A 19,168-nucleotide genomic window follows, 5' to 3' on the forward strand; every position below is an offset into this window, starting at 1 on the left:
GTAGAGCTGTGAAAATTATTAAAAACATTAATTCATTCAAAGTTTTGATTATTCTGAGGTAAGCGTTCCGACACTTCCCACTGAACGCCTATAGCGTCCTTCACAAGGAAGAGTTTTGGCCGAATCCGAATGCCGATCTCGCCCATATTACATACTGGCCGAGTTTTATAGCACGCAATGTATAATTCATTCAGATCAATATCCGAGCCTCCTGCATCAATCTGATCAATCATTAGCCGCATACGGCATCTGTTAGAAGCTATCCCGCTCTATTAACTAAAAAAACGTCGTCACATTAAAGTAATGGAAGTAACTTTCACACGCACCCGTCGCTCCGTCGGGCTGCCGCGGCGATAACGGCTCTACATTAACCCTTTATCAGATAGGGCCCGCATGATGGCGCACATCCATGCTTCACGTAATATATTAATACATACATCCACTCGCCTAATAATACATAATATTCATTATTATAATGAGATCGATTAATACAAAACCTTAGGTAATATCCATATCTAAAGTCAGTAGTAGAAGTTAAGCGGGTGATGTCCAAAATCTTACTAAACCGAGTTGTATAAATAGTTCAGATAATTTTGAATACCCTTGCCCATTATCATACCATAGTGTTGGTATATAGGAACTGTAGGCAGTCTATAGTCTTTTCAGTCTAAAATTGAAGTTTTACAAGAATCAGCGCTTAAAAACGTCTGGGTGTTTTAAGTCACAAGTCGAATCCTTTATTGTTTATTGTGTCTTTTTTCTAGCGCAATTCAAACATTTACTAACTAACTTACGACTGCATAAATGAGGTGAATGCTAATTAGATAATCAATTGGCCACACGCGATTACCGTGTAGTTATAAAATATGTAACTAATAAGTCCTGCTACCTGCATGCTAGTCTCAAAGGCAAGCTCAAAGGTGACTTAAGTCCATTAAATAACTGATGTTACCTAAGTATACTAACATTACTAACCCATTATACATGTCTGCTCAAACCAAAACAGTTTATCAAAAATACTTAAGCATTTCCATAATCGATGAATTTGTATGCGCGATTAAAGTGTAAGCCGAGAGAACAATAGAGGGCTCCCGCGGTGACTTATATGACACGGCTCGTGAGTGTATGCTCAGGCGCATGTATGTGTGACGGTGTGTTTATCAAGTGACGTCACGGAAATCCGAAGCGTCAATAGAATCGTGCCTTCATTGATAATCTTGAGTTCCATGTGGAAGTCTGTGCTGAGAACCAAAGAGACTGGAGATTCAATGATGAACAATGAGCTAGGGTTTCATGCAAGCTGTATTCTGTTTTGTCCGTTCCTGCAGGGTGATTGTTTTTAAATTAGCCATTAGGGTATTTCAATGAAACCATAAGCAATGGTAACTTACTACGAAGAAATAGACTATGCATATGCGTGACTTTGACTTATAACTTTCTCCTAAAGCTCTTCTTCTTCTACAAACAGCATCAATAGTAGCCGATTAAATAATACGCCAAAAATATATGATACAAATTATTTCTACAATTTGCATTCAAAAGTTCATATCATTCACAACACAACCATTATTTTGCATATAAAAGCTTGTCTGATGTTATAACGCTATTTGACAATGTGCAGTCAGAGCAGAAGTTGCTAAGCGGGCGAGGTGTTCAAAAATTACCTGGACTCGCTCTTATTCTTTTGACAATAAAGTCGCGTCAAGATCATTTTTAACACCTGGCCCGCTTAGCAACTTCTGCGGCTGACTGTAGGTGTAGATACTGCGCTTAGTCGAATCCACTACTAATCTAGACGACTTTGCAAGAACGGGTCCAATGGCCGAGCGGTTTAGGCATCACTCGCAAATGCAGAGAACATTGATTCGATTCCAGCCCTGGTAACTGAACCCTTACTCACTTTTTCTTTCTATATGGCATCTAACTCAGTTTATATACTTTATATAAACTTTTTTGTGTTGGTTAGTTAACACGTGACGCCACAAGCGAGGAATCTCAAAGAGTCAATCAAAACGTGCATTGTAAAGTGTAAATGTGGGCGGGCGGCAACAGCACAATAAGTTAGTCTTTACCACGACGGTCACCGCTCTGCTGGGGAGTTCGGAGTCAACGCTCGTGACGTGATGTCTGATCGGCGCGTCATGTGGATGGAGTCATTGGGTCAAGGCGTCTCGAGCTTTGGGGCGTGGAGGCAGCGCTATCATTATAACTATCGCTATCACTACAAAGTTACCTTCGTTGAATTTTATTGAATATTTTTCTTATTTACACTTCTTTTACAAAATATAATTTAAAATTAAAACTATAATCATTTAACTTAAACAAAACGTAATGTACCTCCAAAATATTCTGCTTTAGCTTTGATACACAGTGGTTCAACAAAATGCAGCAGTTAAAATTGCTGTCAACCTATTTTAGGACCATACTGTATAGTTGCAGTAGGGTCATAGTGTCAGTAAAAACTTGAGTCATTGAGTGCTCATTTGACTTTGAATTATTTTAGTAACTTGTGTCCTTGTGTGCCCTCTCGCGCTCGAGAGGAGGCCTGTGCCCAGCAGTGGGACGTATATAGGCTGAGATGATGTCCTTGTGTGCAGCACAAGCATTTTTGTACTGAATATGCTTGTGCCGCACACTGGTGGAGTCCCGCCTTTAAGGACACTCGTTAAGTTTGTAACAAATGTCAAGACGCGTTGTCTGCATTTACAAATCATTGATTAGAGAAAAGATTTCTTGATAGCGACAACTTTCATTATTAATTTAAACACAGTCATTACATTATATTATTATTTATATGATTCGAGTTCATTCAGGATCCAGTCTAGAAAAAGGACTCAACTCACAATTCAAGTATTTGAAGTCGAGTTATAATTTAGCGTCATAAAACTCAAGTTATGACCAACTCTAATAGTATCAGAGCTGTTCGCCGCGCTCGGGCTTCGCGGAACACTTGCTAATTGAACTAATTCCCGGCCATTTCTATTTGCAGTACAATAAAGTTGAGCGAATTCAGCTCGGGCGTTACACCGCAGATCACTTGCTTACTAGATGGAGCGTAGAAGACTAAGTACTTGCAGTAGTTGCAGTCACCACACGTTAGGCGCTTCCATCTATGTATAATTCTATACAAAACAAACGTATGTAAGCGTCGCGTCTCAGTTGACCTTCGCATGCCAAAAAAAAACAATTATGTACTAATTTAATATTATTATATTGGTCATTTAAATTTTCATACACATAGGAATTTTACATCTTAAAAAATAATTACACAGTAACTATTAGTCAAACCCGTTCTTTATCGCTTCCGGTTCAAAAGTACCCATAATACTCACGGCATTACCGCGCTGGATGGCTATAGACAGCCTCTGCACCAGAAACAATTCAGAGCGGGGATCCTCTCCCTTTTGCCTAAGTCGACGACCTATGTCACGCACAAATTGTTTCGCATCAGCACCCCAGCAGCCCGCCGTTTCCACCGCAAAATGGACGAAAATATACCCCGAGCCCAAGGGAGTATACTTTTGGCGTTTCGTGCCGTGCGACTGGTATGAGAGGCGGCGAAGGTGCTGACGCACGTAGCGTCCCAGACCAGGCACCGTCCTCTCTCCCACGTATGCACGTATGTATGTACGTTATGTAGTATAATTTGAACTGTGTTTATTTATTAATAAGGTATTTATTTATGGTTGTCGCTGCCGCCATCGCCAGTAGCGTACCTAATGTCGTGGCCGAGCTGAACTATACTGCTATAGTGGTGTAGGATAGGTACAACTTTCGGATTTCAATTCGGATTGACTTCCGCCGGATCCGGAACTAGTTTTGATTAATTCCATACTAGACATATAACAAAACAACTAGTGTATAGCTCGCGGCGTAATACTTTACAAATTTTCGTGCAGTTTCGTAAACTCTTTATAGTGCGTAGTCTAGAAAAGCAGTTTATGTGCCAGCGTTTTGTCAAACGCTTTAATTATGCATTAGTTAAGAGTAGTTAAGCGTCAGTGAGTCAGTTCGTTAAACGGGTGCTGTACGAATTGGGCACGTATTGTTCTACATTATGTGGGTTATTGTTTAGAAGAAATGGACACATCGCCTACACTTGATGACTGTTGGGTGTATTCATTAGCACATACACTTGAACATGTAGTCGGCAGCAAATAGCTGAGCGGGCGACGAGGGCAATATGATAAACGGTCTAAATGGGTCTCCAAACTACAACCGCTGGCAAAAAGGGCTCGCTCCATAAAGGAATCGGGAGAATCAAAGCTCTGACCGGCGTGGTCCCCGGCCCTACATTTTTCATGGTCCTGTATAAGAGTTAATTAAATGTCATACAACACCAACTGCCGATGCTGTACGACATATCCGTATGTTAGTAGTAAAGAGCTAAACAACACTTTATTGTTGAGACTCAGCCATGAGGTAACGGCTTGCAACTGCGCTGTACCCGTGTTATAGCCATAGCTAATGGGGCTGATGATCGTCCGTCGTGGTCTAAGTATACTTCAACTTTCCATTCCTCTTCGACGGCTTGAAGTCATTGAATGCCGCCATTTTAAGGCAAAATTCACTAGCAACAGCAACTTGTTAACTGTCTAAAAATAAAATAGACTCAGAGCATTTATTAACGCCGCTTGATAAATGACGTCATGTAACTAACATATACCTAGTTGTATGGATATTAATCTCTCGCTCATAAAAAGTTCAAGTAAATCAACTGTTTGAAGAGACATACAATCGCTAAGTTTGCAATTGCATCGACTTGGTACTCTTGGCAGGACAATATATGGCCAAGCCATACTAGGCGTAAAATTGGCGGGCGACTTAGCGTACACGTAGGCAGTATGTTAGTACCACTCTAGTAATTAGGTATAGGTGTTTATTCAGAAACTGTAAATAAAATGTATTATTTTGTGTTGATTAAAGTGTGATGGAAAGAAAACTATCCTTAGGTTCTAAGTAAACTGGATATTTGTATCTAATCTGTCTAACTAGTGTATTGTGTGCGATATGCATTACCTAAGAGAGCTAAGAGTGATTGCATGACACCAAGTGGACACCGCGCCGCGTTGCGCAGGCGAGATGTAACACGATGCACTTCCCTAAACCTAATCCGTACTCGCACTCTCCTCCGTGTTACGGATTAACTACGGATGCAAAACAAGCTGACTAGAGTAATGCATGCTAACTTACAATTAATCGTTCCTTTGAAGTTTGAACACCACCCCTCAATATTCTTGAGTAAAGGTTAATCAGTTTTGGATATGACAAATACAATAATTGAAATGGTTAATCAAAGTTATAAACAAAATTCAAAACCAAGCTGACATGCTGATATGTCATTTAATGTCATTATGCGTGTAATCGGATTTACTACCCTACTGGATCAGCCACTCTCTAAAGGGTATTACCGAGCCCGACAGGCATCCACTAGTGATGGTGATGAGATGTTAAGACTGCTAAGCACATCAATTCAGCCCGACCTTTGATTCTCGCTACAGTCGCCGAAAAATGTATTAACCGCCCTTTAAAAGAAACTACTACTATTTCAATATTGCAGCTGGTCCTATCACATTGTGTATGGTCATATAGAGTACCTAGTATAATATCGCAATTACATAATTATGCCATACACACGACACGACCGACACGGACTATGAAAACTGGTTATTTTGTGTTCCTCCTACGAAGTGACTCGTTTTTAGTTTCTACCATGAGGAAACACAGGGCCAAAGTTCCTGCATAGGTACACGTTCATTTTATTATCTCACATTCATAAATTTTAGTTCAAAGACAAAGTCTCCTTAGGTACCTACTCTCAAAGAACATGTTTTTAACTGCATTTCCACATCAAAATGATGTCATGATGTTTTTATATTCGCACACAGTATGCTCGTAAACGTAATTGTCCTGTCCTCACGTACATAATTATATTTGCGCGAGCGAGACGCACGGCGAATGATAACAAAAAGACATCATCCTCTATCCTCTTGTACAGAGGAGAGGAATCCTCGAGCATCTCATTGCATCAGTCGCTTTCTTTGACAAGTGGTGCGCGACGCGACGGCTGATCCGGCGTACTAACACCAACTATTGTCGACCTTATCTCAACGTAATAAGGCTTTCGAATGGTCACCTACTTGTGTCAATGGCTCGCTTGTAGTCTGAGCTAATGGAACTATGCGGAAATTCCAGCAATTACAAAAATAATCAAAGTGTGCTAACTGCTGACCATGTATACCACCACCACTCATGGAACGAGGAACAACTTAAGGGCTTAAGATGGTACGAGAACTCGCATGCGAGTGTCCTTACATAGCGATGCGGTATTTGCATAAGCATAAGAAATCGCATAAGAGTTCATGCGCCATCAAAGTGAACCCTAAGCAGTGCCCTAAGGGAATCCTAGATACATGTTAGAATGGTTTGTTCAGTGTGAGTTGGTGTTGTCTGTGTCGTCTGATCTGTTGTCGGGGTCGTCAACTGAATATTGTTATGTAGCATCATTCAATTGAACTGAACTGAAAGAGCCTTTATTCCTATGAACATAAGTTTTTAATTTAATGAATTTAAAATATTTGGTGTTGTATATGTCAGTCAGTCAAGAGTCCATCAATGTCAAGTCGGCACGGTGGTTGGAAGCCCCAAGCACTAGTACTGATGACAATTTTTTGATACTTAATGTTGATTTTTGAGCCAGTTCAAGCCTTGTCACATTGATAATATATGAGATCATTAGCAAAAGCTGTCAATTGATAGTCACTGTGATGAGGACCTGCAAAGTGGCACAAAATAGTTATTTGTGTGTGTGTTGAAAAATTTTGTGTTTCACTCGGGGGCAAAGTTGTTGTTTAACCGCTCGTGCTAATATTGATACCCGAGCGAAAGATTCCAAAATTGAACCACGAGCGTAGTAAAATACAACTTTGCTATCAGTTTTTGAAGTGCAAAGTAAGCCTTTCCGAGCTGGTGTGGTGAAAATAAATTTCCTTGATTGTACCTACTTAATTTCTGTGTTTTATAATAACAGCTGCCAGTGTGATGGGGACATTTGAGCCAGCTATGATTTGTGACGGTTATTTAATTTAAAAATTACCAAGCCTTTGTGGATATCACCAAAATTTATAATGGATATTTGGAATGAAGCTTGTTGCTGATTTGCATTTGTGGCCACCTGACAAAGCCTGCATTGTGGATATCTTACGTATTAAGGACCTGTTTTAGGATTCGTTTTGGTCATTGAATAAAAAAAAATTCAAATTTCATAAAATATCTTCAAAACATGAAGAGGTTGATAACAGTGTACCTAAGTAAATCCCGTGGGAATAAAAGTAGTATACAATAATCATTGATTACTTCCTCTTCATAATCCATACGAGAATGTATACCTACTGATAGACAACACTTGCATTGTAGTGGCTTTGTTGACAGAAAATACTGCATTCACTCTACAAGAGACTAATATGTGGATAATACTTCATCTTTGTCAAATGTCGGGATTCATCATTGTTTTGAGAATATAAATCACTTTGTTGGCTGTCTTCCATGCAGGTAACTTTATCTTGAAGTAACAATCTGGCAAAAGATAAGGATCTATATGATTGCTAATAGTTTTAAAGAAATTTAAGTTTCTTTAATTTAAGAAAGTAACCTGCGCCAAGGTGTTACCTAAATTATGTCAACAGAGACACCTGTGAGCTAGCTCGACGTTATCGGCCGGATAATCTCCGGCAGTGCACGCGGGACATTTATCACAGTTACTGTTGTGTACACTGTACACTCAGATAAGATACAGCCTGCGGCGGCCGGCGCGGCGCGCGGTGTCCCGCCGACCCTTGCCTGCTACTCACCCACGTAACTAGCCTCCATAGCGACGCTCCAGATAGCCCTTTTCAATCAAGTTTCTGTGATGGTAAAAAGTTTCCCTTCGACATGACAGCACGCACACACACCCACTCCCAACTAGAAACTTAATCCAAACTTTTCAAAACACTTCACGGACGCTAGCGGGACGATCCACGTTTCTGTCCCTCGACTTTGAGCCACTTTTTATTCACTTCAACACTCAAAAAGTGCACAAATCGAAGAAATTCCACGAGAAAACGAAGAAAACATAGTATCGCGACAGGTAGCCGAACACAAAAATGACAAGCTAAAGCTAACGCACACGACGCTGAGCTGTCACGCACACTGCGTCAACATAGGGGTGTAGTGACAGCTGAAATTACTGGCAACCCTGCACAAATATGCCGTATATATCTACCACGGTCAAACGAACTCACTTTAATCTCGAACTCACTGTGTGATTTATCAGTACAACTGATAAAACAGTATTCTTGTTAGTAATGTAATTTTTTTAGAAGTAATATTATAAATTCAAGTTTAATAACCTTATATCATGAATAAACCTGACTCGCATCATTAAATTTTAAATTCCTAACGTGAGTTAAAGGCGAGATGACGTCAAGTGCGACAAATTTTAGTAACGCTGTAGAAATTAGTGTTGCGAGTTTAAAATATTGTTTGATTATGGGGTGTAAATATTTCAAGTCGAATGATGCCTTACTTGAATATAGTCTGTGAAGCCATTTCCATTAGAAATAAAAAGTGGCTACATTGTAATGTCGTCCCTTTTAAACCAATATATATGTATACGGAAACGGGACGACACTACAGTGTTGCCACTTTTTTATTTCTACTCTTTTTTTGCCAAGCTGTACATACATCTAAAAATCGGGTTTTTTTTTTCAATTTTTCTCACTGACTTATTGACTCATGTACTGACTGACGTACGTACTGATTCACCTTACGTCAAAAACTTAACTCACTTCCAGATGAGATATGACCTAGTAAGTTGTAATTAGTGAATAGAATCAGGCGTTACTTTGCGGAAATCCATATTAATTAAAACCAAAATATTACTTTGCTAATCCGCGTAAAAAGATAACGTGCTAGTCAATCAGTGCTAACCCGTTATACTTACTTGCGTATTTTTTGCATGCAATTAATTTTCCCACCCTCCCACCGCAAATAAATATAACAAACCACCACCAAAAGAATAATACTCGACACGTGTTTCGCCTCTCTACGAGGCATCCTCAGGAGCTGTTGACGGTCTGACGTCCGGCAACGGAATGACATGTCCAGAATGGTCGGCCATATTTATACCTTGACCACTCCCCCTACTGTGCAAGTGTGAGTGAGATGGAAAAATTCGTAATAACGGCGATGACGCAACATTCAATTGTTCGTTAAGAATCATGCCCCTATTGTTGTACCTAATTATTTCCAGTTGTTCCAGAACACCCAAACGCAATCCCTTCTCGCAAACATGCAAAACATCAAAACAATGATTCTCAGATAAAGTGTGGCCTGTATCTAATAAGTAAGTAAGTAAGTAAGTAAGTAAGTAAGTAAGTAAATACTCTTTATTGCACCACAAAGAAAAATAAAATAACAGATAAGTGCTTTGCAAAATTGGATTTTTCTGGATGGTTATGTCTATATGACGCAACATGCTCTTTATACCTAGTAGTGAAATTACGGCCCGTTTGCCCCACATACACTTTATTACAATCGTCACAGGTAAGCTTATAAACTCCAGACTTTTTCCCATTCTCGATCTTATCTTTGCCATTACAAAGCTTTGAGCGCAAAGTGTTATTTGTTTTAAAGGCCACAGGAATGTCGTTAGACTTTAAAATATTGTAAATTGCATCAGACAACTTGCCAACATAAGTTATGCTCGCTTTATATTTCTTAATCGGTTCAGAGGATCGTGACACTGCTAAGTGATAAATATTATTTAATTCAATCTGATAGTGTTCATCAGAAAGAGGCACAGTCAACATTCTATGCACATAACAATGAAAAACAGCCAACTTATGCTGCCACGGATGCGTGGAAGAAGCCGGGATAACTGTATCGGTATGTGTTGGCTTACGGTAAATTCGGAACTGATGCCTGTTGTTTACTTTAGTGATTGTCAAATCCAGAAAATTCAGTGAGTTGTCTTGCTCTAGTTCCTTTTTAAACTTAATTTTTGGATGCTTACTATTAATTTCAGCAATAAATGCATCCAGCAGGCCCATACTACCCGTCCAACAAATAATCAGATCATCCACGTATCTAAAATAGTATAATATGTTATTGTTGCCCACAATATGCTAGTTCTCAAAATGGTCCATAAAAATATCTGCCATTAAAGGACTTAGTGGTGAACCCATAGCCAAACCATCACTTTGCAAATAATACTGTCCCCCAAATCTAAAATAATTTTGTTTCATACAAATCGCTGTTAGATCTATCAATTCATCTATTTCCCCTGGATGTAAACGTTGCCTTTCAAAAAGACCCTTAAGAATCTCCAAAGTCTCTCCATATGGCACATTTGTAAACAAACTGTCTACATCCAATGAAAGAAGAACAGCATTCTCTGGTATGTTAATGTATTTAATGTTTTCTATTAACTGCAAACTATTTTTCAAGCAATATTTCGGCTGGAACTGGGACTTGTTTCTTATAATGCAATTCAACCTTCACCTTGAATAAGGTCTAGTAATTTCTGATTATACTGTCCCTTCTCCATAATCACAATGCAGTTACCTTTGTCTGCCTTTGAAACCACCAAATCACTGTTTTGCACTTTCCGTTGTATAGATCTCAGCAGCAAACCATCAGAATCAATACTCCCACTCTGTGCTAGACCAGTACTTTTAATAACATTAGCTACCATGGTCTTTGTATCTATTGTAGTGTAAAGACGTCTCGAGCGCTTACGTCATGGTGACGTCACTGACAGTTAGAGTCAGTCGATGTCAGACTGCGGACAGAGTCGGTCGTACCGAGTGATGTTTGTGTTGGCGAACCGTTGGAAATACATTTTATCGTATGATTAACTGAGGTAAATACAGTACTTTACATGTGGCGACGAGGATGGGATTATAGCTTAGGGCTTAGATGGCATTGTAATATGCACATTTTCACAGAAATTTGAAAATAAGCAAGAGAATGAGATAAGATAATTAGTCATTTACTCAAATAGGATTCGTTCGATCACTTTTGGATCGTAGAAAGCTGTAGGAAATGTTCATTTAACAATAGGAAATATAGTAAAAATAACAAACGTATCACAGATAAACCAAAACATTATCATCATGTCAGCATTTAATCATATAAAAAAATCGTCTATTAAAAGAAAGAGGATAGCTCAGTGGTCTCAGACTAGGCTAGGCCTGTATCGTGGTGAATGCTCTACAGAATTATTCCATGCATTTTAGGGGTATCCCCTAAACTAAAGTATCCTGCATACTTAGGGATGAAAAACATGCGCTGAATTAAATACATGCAAAACGAATACTAACTAATCGTATTGTATTATATTACCTATACACGTGTGAAAAGTAAAGAAAAAAATGATGAACTGTGTGTGTCAACGTCATGCAGCAACTTAGATGAGAGGTTTCATTGGTTAGATGAACTATTAACTCTTGAAACTTGAAATCATTTCATAATTAATAGAAATGAAAAATTCAGTAAGTACCTAAATAAATTAATTATCACAGACTGATTTAGCTGCGGATTGTTTTGTTAGGCATTACCCGATGATGTAGTGGATATCAGGAACATTTTAGCAACTGATTTGACTATAATATAAAATAAGGGAACAAGTATACGCACATAGACTATACGGAAAAAGGAGGAAAAGAAAAAAGGATACAGGTATCAAACTTACCGGAGCTATCGACATTACAATAGAGATGTTTAAAATTACAAAAGTCCCTAGTGTGTGTCCGACCAAGGCAATGGTACCAGCGTAGTAATTATAGGACGTTGGGTATTTATTGTTATAATTAACATAGTTCTCAAAAAATACACAAAGGAAGGGATGTAGTGTATAGACGTCTCGAGCGCTTACGTCATGGTGACGTCACTGACAGTTAGGGTCAGTCGATGTCAGACTGCGGACAGAGTCGGTCGTACCGAGTGATGTTTGTGTTGGCGAACCGTTGGAAATACATTATATCGTATAATTGACTGAGGTAAATACAGTACTCTACATCTACATCACCACGGCACGGCCCCGCACTATTGCAACCTCAGAATCCACTGCCAAATTTTCTAACGTTCTCCGAGTAATTTTTGTCTGGAAATTATACTTCAAACCTTTACCTAAAAGCCCAATTTCATTTTCTGAGAACTCCACATTAGTTAAATTCTTGACTCGAGGATGGAAATCATGGTGAGTTGTTGGTTGCACATCCCTTCTTCTTAAAAACGAACCAGAACTCGACTTTGTTAACCTATGCAATTTGTTAAGCTGGGTAGTATACATCTGGTGTGCAAGTTCAGAAGCAAAGTATCTCGCCTTTTGGTCCATCATCATCATCATCATTTTGGTGTCATTCTGGACATGTCATTCCGTTGCCGGACGTCAGACCGTCAACAGCTCCTGAGGATGCCTCGTAGAGAGGCGAAACACGTGTCGAGTATTATTCTTTTGGTTATATTTATTTGGTTTGGTTTGTTATATTTATTTGCGTATTTATTTTTGCGGTGGGAGGGTGGGAAAATTAATTGCATGTAAAAAATACGCAAGTAAGTATAACGGGTTAGCACTGATTGACTAGCACGTTATCTTTTTACGCGGATTAGCAAAGTAATATTTTGGTTTTAATTAAGTTGAAGTTATGCAATTTTGGCACCCAGCTTGGGCAATTGTGTGGTTACAAAACTGAGATAAGGAAACGGTGTTTCTTTTGAAATTTGTATCATTTTCCAAAAAACAGCACATTTTACACACGATGCGCCTAACGAATTTGTAATAGCAAAAAAAATTTAAGTTTCGAAATCAACTATGATGAATACTTATAATTTCTGTACAAAAAGTAATGATACCGGGGCTCGGAACCGGTATTGAAATTCCTGTTAATATCGTTCCAAAACCTCTCCAAAACCATTATACTCGTATTATTTCGTTCATTAAAAAACCGGTTAATTGATGGGACGCGAACTAACAAATTACATTCTCTCTCCTAACCGGTAAGAAGAGGGAACGGAACTTTATGGTTCGCAAGGAACGATATATAATACCGGTTACTCTTGGCTTTCGGAGACTCTCGGTTAAACTCGTTATCATACGTGAAAGAGATAGCAATACTTACTCGTTCTATTTCGCTTCGATATTTTCAATTTAACCGGTTAATTTCGTTCCTGGAGAACGAAATGAGAACGTATATGGCATAAACCGTTATCTCAAAAGAACAGTTCTTTTTCGCAAACAGAAACGAAATCCTTTTCGTTCCCGGGCAAATGAACGAAACCGGTTTGACGATTGAGAACGGTTTCCGAGCCCTGAATGATACTTATCCCATCCAAAACAAAAATGTGAAATGAGAACCAAGTTCAATTTTAGAATACTAATGTGCATCTTTGTTAACTTCACTGGAAAAATAATTGTCATTTATAATATGGGTGCCGAGTAGGTACTAGTTCGCCTGGGATGTAATTAAAATTCAGGATTTGTCTTGGGTAGTTTTTATACCTACTAGCTAAACAAAATTTTAGAAAAGTAACATAGACAAATATAGTAATACATATAGCGTGTACGTAAAAACTAGCCAAGTCAAATCCTGAACTTTAATTACATCCCAAGTGAACTAGAACTTGGCACTCATATAGATCTTAATTATTTTTCCGGTGAAGTTAACAATGCACAATTCTTAAAATTGAACTTGGCTCTAATTTCACATTTATGTTTTTGAAGGGATTATTCTTACTGGAAATAACACAAATAATACAAAATCTAAATTGCAAATTGGGGTGCAAATTTAAATAGAAAATGACCTAGTGTACATTGTATAAATGGATATTAGAGGTATTATAAATATTATTAGATATATTAGGAAAGTGCGAAGATGTACATTTTAACTTCTTATTTTTATATTTTAGTTTCAATAAATATATTTTTTTAATTTTATTTCAATACTTACACTTGCTGTGCGTAAGATGCGTTTCATATGGCGCATTTCCAAGCGCAGGCGGGTCTCCCAACCTCACCACCCACGTGATGCGCGGTGGGGAGACGCCGCGCGCGCCGCCTGGCAACCCCGACCGGTGCGTCATGGCGCCGCCACAATGGCGGACATCAGCGCTGCCGACTTACGCCGCTTGGGGCGCCACTCACTGACAGTTCAAACACTTTGTAAACAAACTCAACTTGGTAACTTTTGAGCCGGCATTCACAAACAAAACAGTTCTTATTAGAACGTGTTTTGGTTATCACTTGCGCGTATTTCTAAATGGTAAATATTATATACTGGAGCTTGGATAACTAACAATAATTATCACAAAGGAAGGAGTTGTAGTGGCGTCCCATTGTGTCTGTGGTTTGGAACAATTTGCATGCGGTCCCAAGCCCTAGGCATTCACTTTCGCCCCTGGCTGTTTGTTTATTATTTCCATCGGCACTAGTTGCGGTTATTTTTGGCCCGTTCACCTTGACTGCAGGCTGCGGCGCCCGCGCATCTATCCACAAACCTTTTATAATCGACTGCCAAGTTCTAGTATAACTTGATCGCGATTTTCTTAACAAACTGGCATGAACGGATATCAGATTAATACTGAACTGTCTGTAGTAGAGCTAGGGTGAACGGGTGATCGTTGTGAAGGAACAGCCTGCGGCATTAAGACGGATAACATCGGCTTTCTGCATAAACACGCGCTTTGAGCTGGTAAATGCTGATCGCATATTCATTATATATGAGATACTTACATGATTATAAACTTATTATAATTTAATTTGTGTTTGCGAAAGGCTTAGGATTTGAATGACGCGTGCTTTTGGCTTGTATCTTGTTAAGGTATCAGTAGATACATATCGTTTTACTTGTTATCGCTGAGTTGAGATGCACTGTAAGTAATACTGTAAACTCGATAATAGCAGTTGGCTATGCCTTATTTTAATTTTGACACCCAATGAAAACGGCACAAAAGGGCATTTCGCAAATGTCCAGCAGGAAGAAAAAATCCCTAGAACGCCAAACAGTGCGAGGAATAGTTTGCGTTGCGTGCCAAAAGAGGATGCGAATGAGTGTGTGGAGCCGAGCCGGGACAACCGCTAAGACGCTGAGAGAGGGAGAGAGAGGTTGTGCATGGCCAACTGTCAGGTCAGGTGTTGAGCTTGCATCGTCTCTGCAGTCTGTCGGGTCGGGAGCCGCAACCGGCCGGTATCTGATAGTAGCTGCTGATAACGACTTATATCCTCCTGATAGCGAACGTGATTTATGGCTGTTATCGCTGAAGAAAGGTCTGACGGGGACGAGCATTTTGTTAGTCATTTCTTTCATTTGCGATAAGTTATCTAACAATTAAAATTAAGTATGTGGAATGGAAGTAGATAACATAACTTGAGGTTGAGGAATATAACATGACACCTACTCATGTTACCTCTTGTAAAACTTGCATTACAACCTCTTGTTCCATAATACAAATCAATTTTATTGTTCAACTTTTTTTTATACTATCGAACGCATATAATAGCATAGAGAAATATCGTAAGACAAAGTGACTCCATTCATCAGTTTTGTAGATGTAGCACCGACCGGAAGGTTTAATGCTCATTTTGCTCAACAACATAAGACTTTCCGGTCTTTCGGTATTATATAACTGGAGGCCAAGGATTTAGCGGTCCAAGAATTCTAAGTAAATGAGCTTGGTTTGAAGCCTGGGCCGTCGCCCGCGCACTGCGCCTGACCCACTGCGCACGCAATCACGCATTCATCGCATTCTACGTACGCGTGCGCAGGTTCCTATTTACAAAACCCTATCAAAACAACTTTCCTAGTATGCCTTGACTTCTAGACACGTTATACCTATGTGTCACCTAAGTTTGATTTATATACTGGTTGATTTAGCGAAGCGGTTTGTAAATTCCTAATAGCACATGCAGGTTTCTCCACCCATTGCCTAAGACAAGCGGTCAAGTTTCATTGCGACTTTACAGATTAGGTACCTACTGGATAAAACTTCTTTCGCATTGAGATAAAGTCTACATCAGCCAATCCCATATTGCACGTACGTTGTACTTTCTTTCGTCAAACCTGCGTCTAAACGTAAAAGCTGATGGATTGCGTCGTAGGTACAACCATGGAGAAAGTACGGAAAATTCTACACACCTCTCCGTTTTATGGCGAATTTTACTACGTCCCATTATACGGTTTGTTTTGTTTAGTTTCTCGTACAAGTATGACCTGCCGCAACATGCGGGTACGTTTCCCATGCCGCCGGTCGGGTCGGAGGACTATATTTAGATGACATTTGGGTTTATTTTGAACCGTGGCCGACGACACGGTGCGGAACAGCTGACACTTCGGTTCAGAGGGCCTACTGCGAACTAAGTCCGACGTGTTACCTCTCTATCGCACTTGTAAATTCGTTTGTAAGTGTGACAGGGAGGCAACACGTCGAACGTGGTTCGCGGTAGGCCCTCTGCATCTTTATTCGTTAAACATGTGTCGTCTGGAAGCTTGTTCCTGATATTGTAGGGTCTTTAAGATACGAGACTATACTTTGCATTGTGTCGAAATCACGCGTATACTCGCCCCTCTTTAGAAAAGAAGTCGGTAACATTTAACAACATCAAACATCTTTGCGACATCAAGGGACGCTTCTTCGCCTCCTCTTCTCAGAATTCTTAGTTATTTCATTTGTTTACGTATAACAGTGAGCCAAATACCAAGTTAAACTCAGATGATGTCTTTTCAATTTGAGATATTTACCACGTAACTAATCTTGTTTAGTTAAGTTTGATCAAATTTAGATCTCCTCTGTTTCTTATACATACGCTGAGAGAAAAATCATCACCAGGAATTAAAAAACAGTTCTGTACTGGAGGAAAAAATGAAGTTTTAGTAATAATTATGGACGTTTCACTATTTCTGTAAAGTTTATTTATTTCTACAAAAAGCTCAGTAATCCCAAATATAATTTCAACAAACAGATAATATTAGAAATTGCAAGAACTAATAGAAATTGCAAAAGTCAATTTGTTCCTATTAGTTAACTGTCCTTGTCCCCGGATTAAGTTTATTTTTGTAATTCTAAGTGTTTTTTTGTTGTACTTTTCTCTCAGTGTAGTATTTAGGTACGTGTACCTGGGTACTTAAGGACACGCAAGTTCCAGATTAATGTTTTACTAAGTTGAAAAATCAAAAGATAAGTTTAGGCCAAGCAACAGAGTCTGGGGTGTTTTACACTACTACCTATAGCAAGCCAAATAATTAATCGGCACTTGTCCTTAACTCTCTTAAAATAAGGGATATTTTCTATGTGTGAGGCGAGCTAGCTACGGCTCACGGTTAAAGGGGTACGCCCCTTTTGTAGTAACTAGAACGTCTCATATATAGAGCGTTAGAAGCTGGTTAGAAGAGTGTTAGTCAATGTCATCGGCAGCAGCCACAGCCCACATACTATGGGCATTGATTGGGCGAATAAGGCGCGGTGACGCGAGCTACAGCGGCCTACGCGGCGGGCTCTTCTGCCGTCGCTACCAACACCCAGTACGGTCGCTTTTAGACCAATCAGTTTAATTGCCCCTTTGAGATCCATGATAAAACGTATATAATTAGTGAAATGCACTATTCATTGCCATACAATTCATTGTTTAAGTACATACTAAAGTACCTACTTATGTTAAATGTATATATTTATTTATTTTATTTTATATTTCTGTAATACAATGTCAACCACCTTCAAAATTGGATGATTTGGACTCTTTATTAAGTCAATCGAGTTCTCACCGTCCGATTCATATATCAAGCTAAAAATGCTCAAGAATAAGTTATTCAAAATAACATAATCTAGTAATCTGTGTACGATTTCCTTAATTGAGATTAATATCAAGCATTGTCATAGTAAGGTCCGACGACGACGTATCTATCTGCAACTAGTCGTCTGACCGTTCGCCTAGCTCTGCTGCACTCGGCTAGCTTTGAGCACCCTCATGTTTTATGACCATTACGTAACTTTAGGGACCCTAATGTGCCGCCGAGAGTATGAATTATGACATGTGATAAAACAGCAGCCGAGTAGCGTCGCTTAATGACCATGTTTGCGCTCCGATGATTAACTATTAGCTTCGTTAGTAACGGTTGTAGCCAGCCTTTAATACTTTGATAAATAAGTTTCAATCGTACACGCATTAGCAACAAACTTTTACTGCATCTCGTGAAGTGTGTACTTTGAACCGGTGACTTGGATTTGTAAAGCAAATGAGGGAATATATTAAAATCGTAACTACCGCGAAACTGAACCAGTTTGGTGTCTATGAAGGCCTAGGTTACAAGTTTGATCAAAAATATTTTTAAGCCGTCATTAATATTAATTTTAATATGAATGACGGCGGAAACTTTATTCTAATTTATTTTTAACGTTTGTATCTGCCTTATAAATAAATAAGTATATTTATTGGAAATATTATAGAACATTCACATGTTCGCGCTTCATCGGATCTTTGGAGGGAACTCTTACTTATCGTATTAGAGTTCTTAACCGAGTCTTATAGTCTCAGGACTCTATTTTCCGCAAACATGCAAGTATGTATATTAATATCAATTAATTACTAAATGTGTTACAAGCTCCAGTATCACAGAAACCAATCAGACATGTCAACATTTGCGTACATCAATAGAATTAGATACTTTATCTAATCGACCAGCTGGCCTAGATTGGACATCCAATAATTTACCATATCACTGACGCATCGCACTAAATCAGCCGGCAATTATGCATTTCACTCGCGTAATTGTATCGTATCGTAATCGTGTCGTATCGGATCGTATGCGCAGAGTGTAGCGTTCGGGCTGCGCGCGCGCCGCGGACTGCCAAAAGCGCGGGAGAGCGTTTTGTTTCGATTGTTATCTGCGTTTAATTGCGCTGCCATACATTGAGAGTTATGGCCGATTGTTTGGATGCAAGTGACATTTTGTTGTGTGCACTTGTATGCCATTTTGTTAGTATTACGGGAAAACAGACGATACAAGCTAGTCTTCACATCAATCATAACTTTTTCGACGTTTTCAAGTTTTATACAAATACATTATTATTAATTTCCTTTATTTATTTTTCGTCTTAACTCTTAAGTTAGGTTGTTTATAACATGAATATAAAA

The 19,168-nt window shown here is 39.1% G+C and overlaps 1 protein-coding gene across 1 annotated transcript in view; it reads right to left on the reverse strand.

Annotated features, from left to right (window-relative positions):
* LOC134668449 (dystrophin-like) overlaps positions 1–18,915 on the reverse strand; it is a 301,938-nt gene extending 283,023 nt beyond the window's left edge. Inside the window, exons 1-2 of the mRNA XM_063525939.1 lie at positions 18,758–18,915; positions 13,992–14,283 (exon numbers count right to left, since the gene is read on the reverse strand). Of these exons, the coding sequence (XP_063382009.1) occupies positions 13,992–14,124 (133 nt within the window). The 5' untranslated portion in view covers positions 14,125–14,283; positions 18,758–18,915. The remainder of the gene's footprint in view (positions 1–13,991; positions 14,284–18,757) is intronic.
* Positions 18,916–19,168: the final 253 nt, after the last annotated feature.

The sequence above is a fragment of the Cydia fagiglandana genome, chromosome 1 (genome assembly GCF_963556715.1).
Source record: "Cydia fagiglandana chromosome 1, ilCydFagi1.1, whole genome shotgun sequence".
Taxonomy (NCBI): Eukaryota; Metazoa; Arthropoda; class Insecta; order Lepidoptera; family Tortricidae; genus Cydia; species Cydia fagiglandana.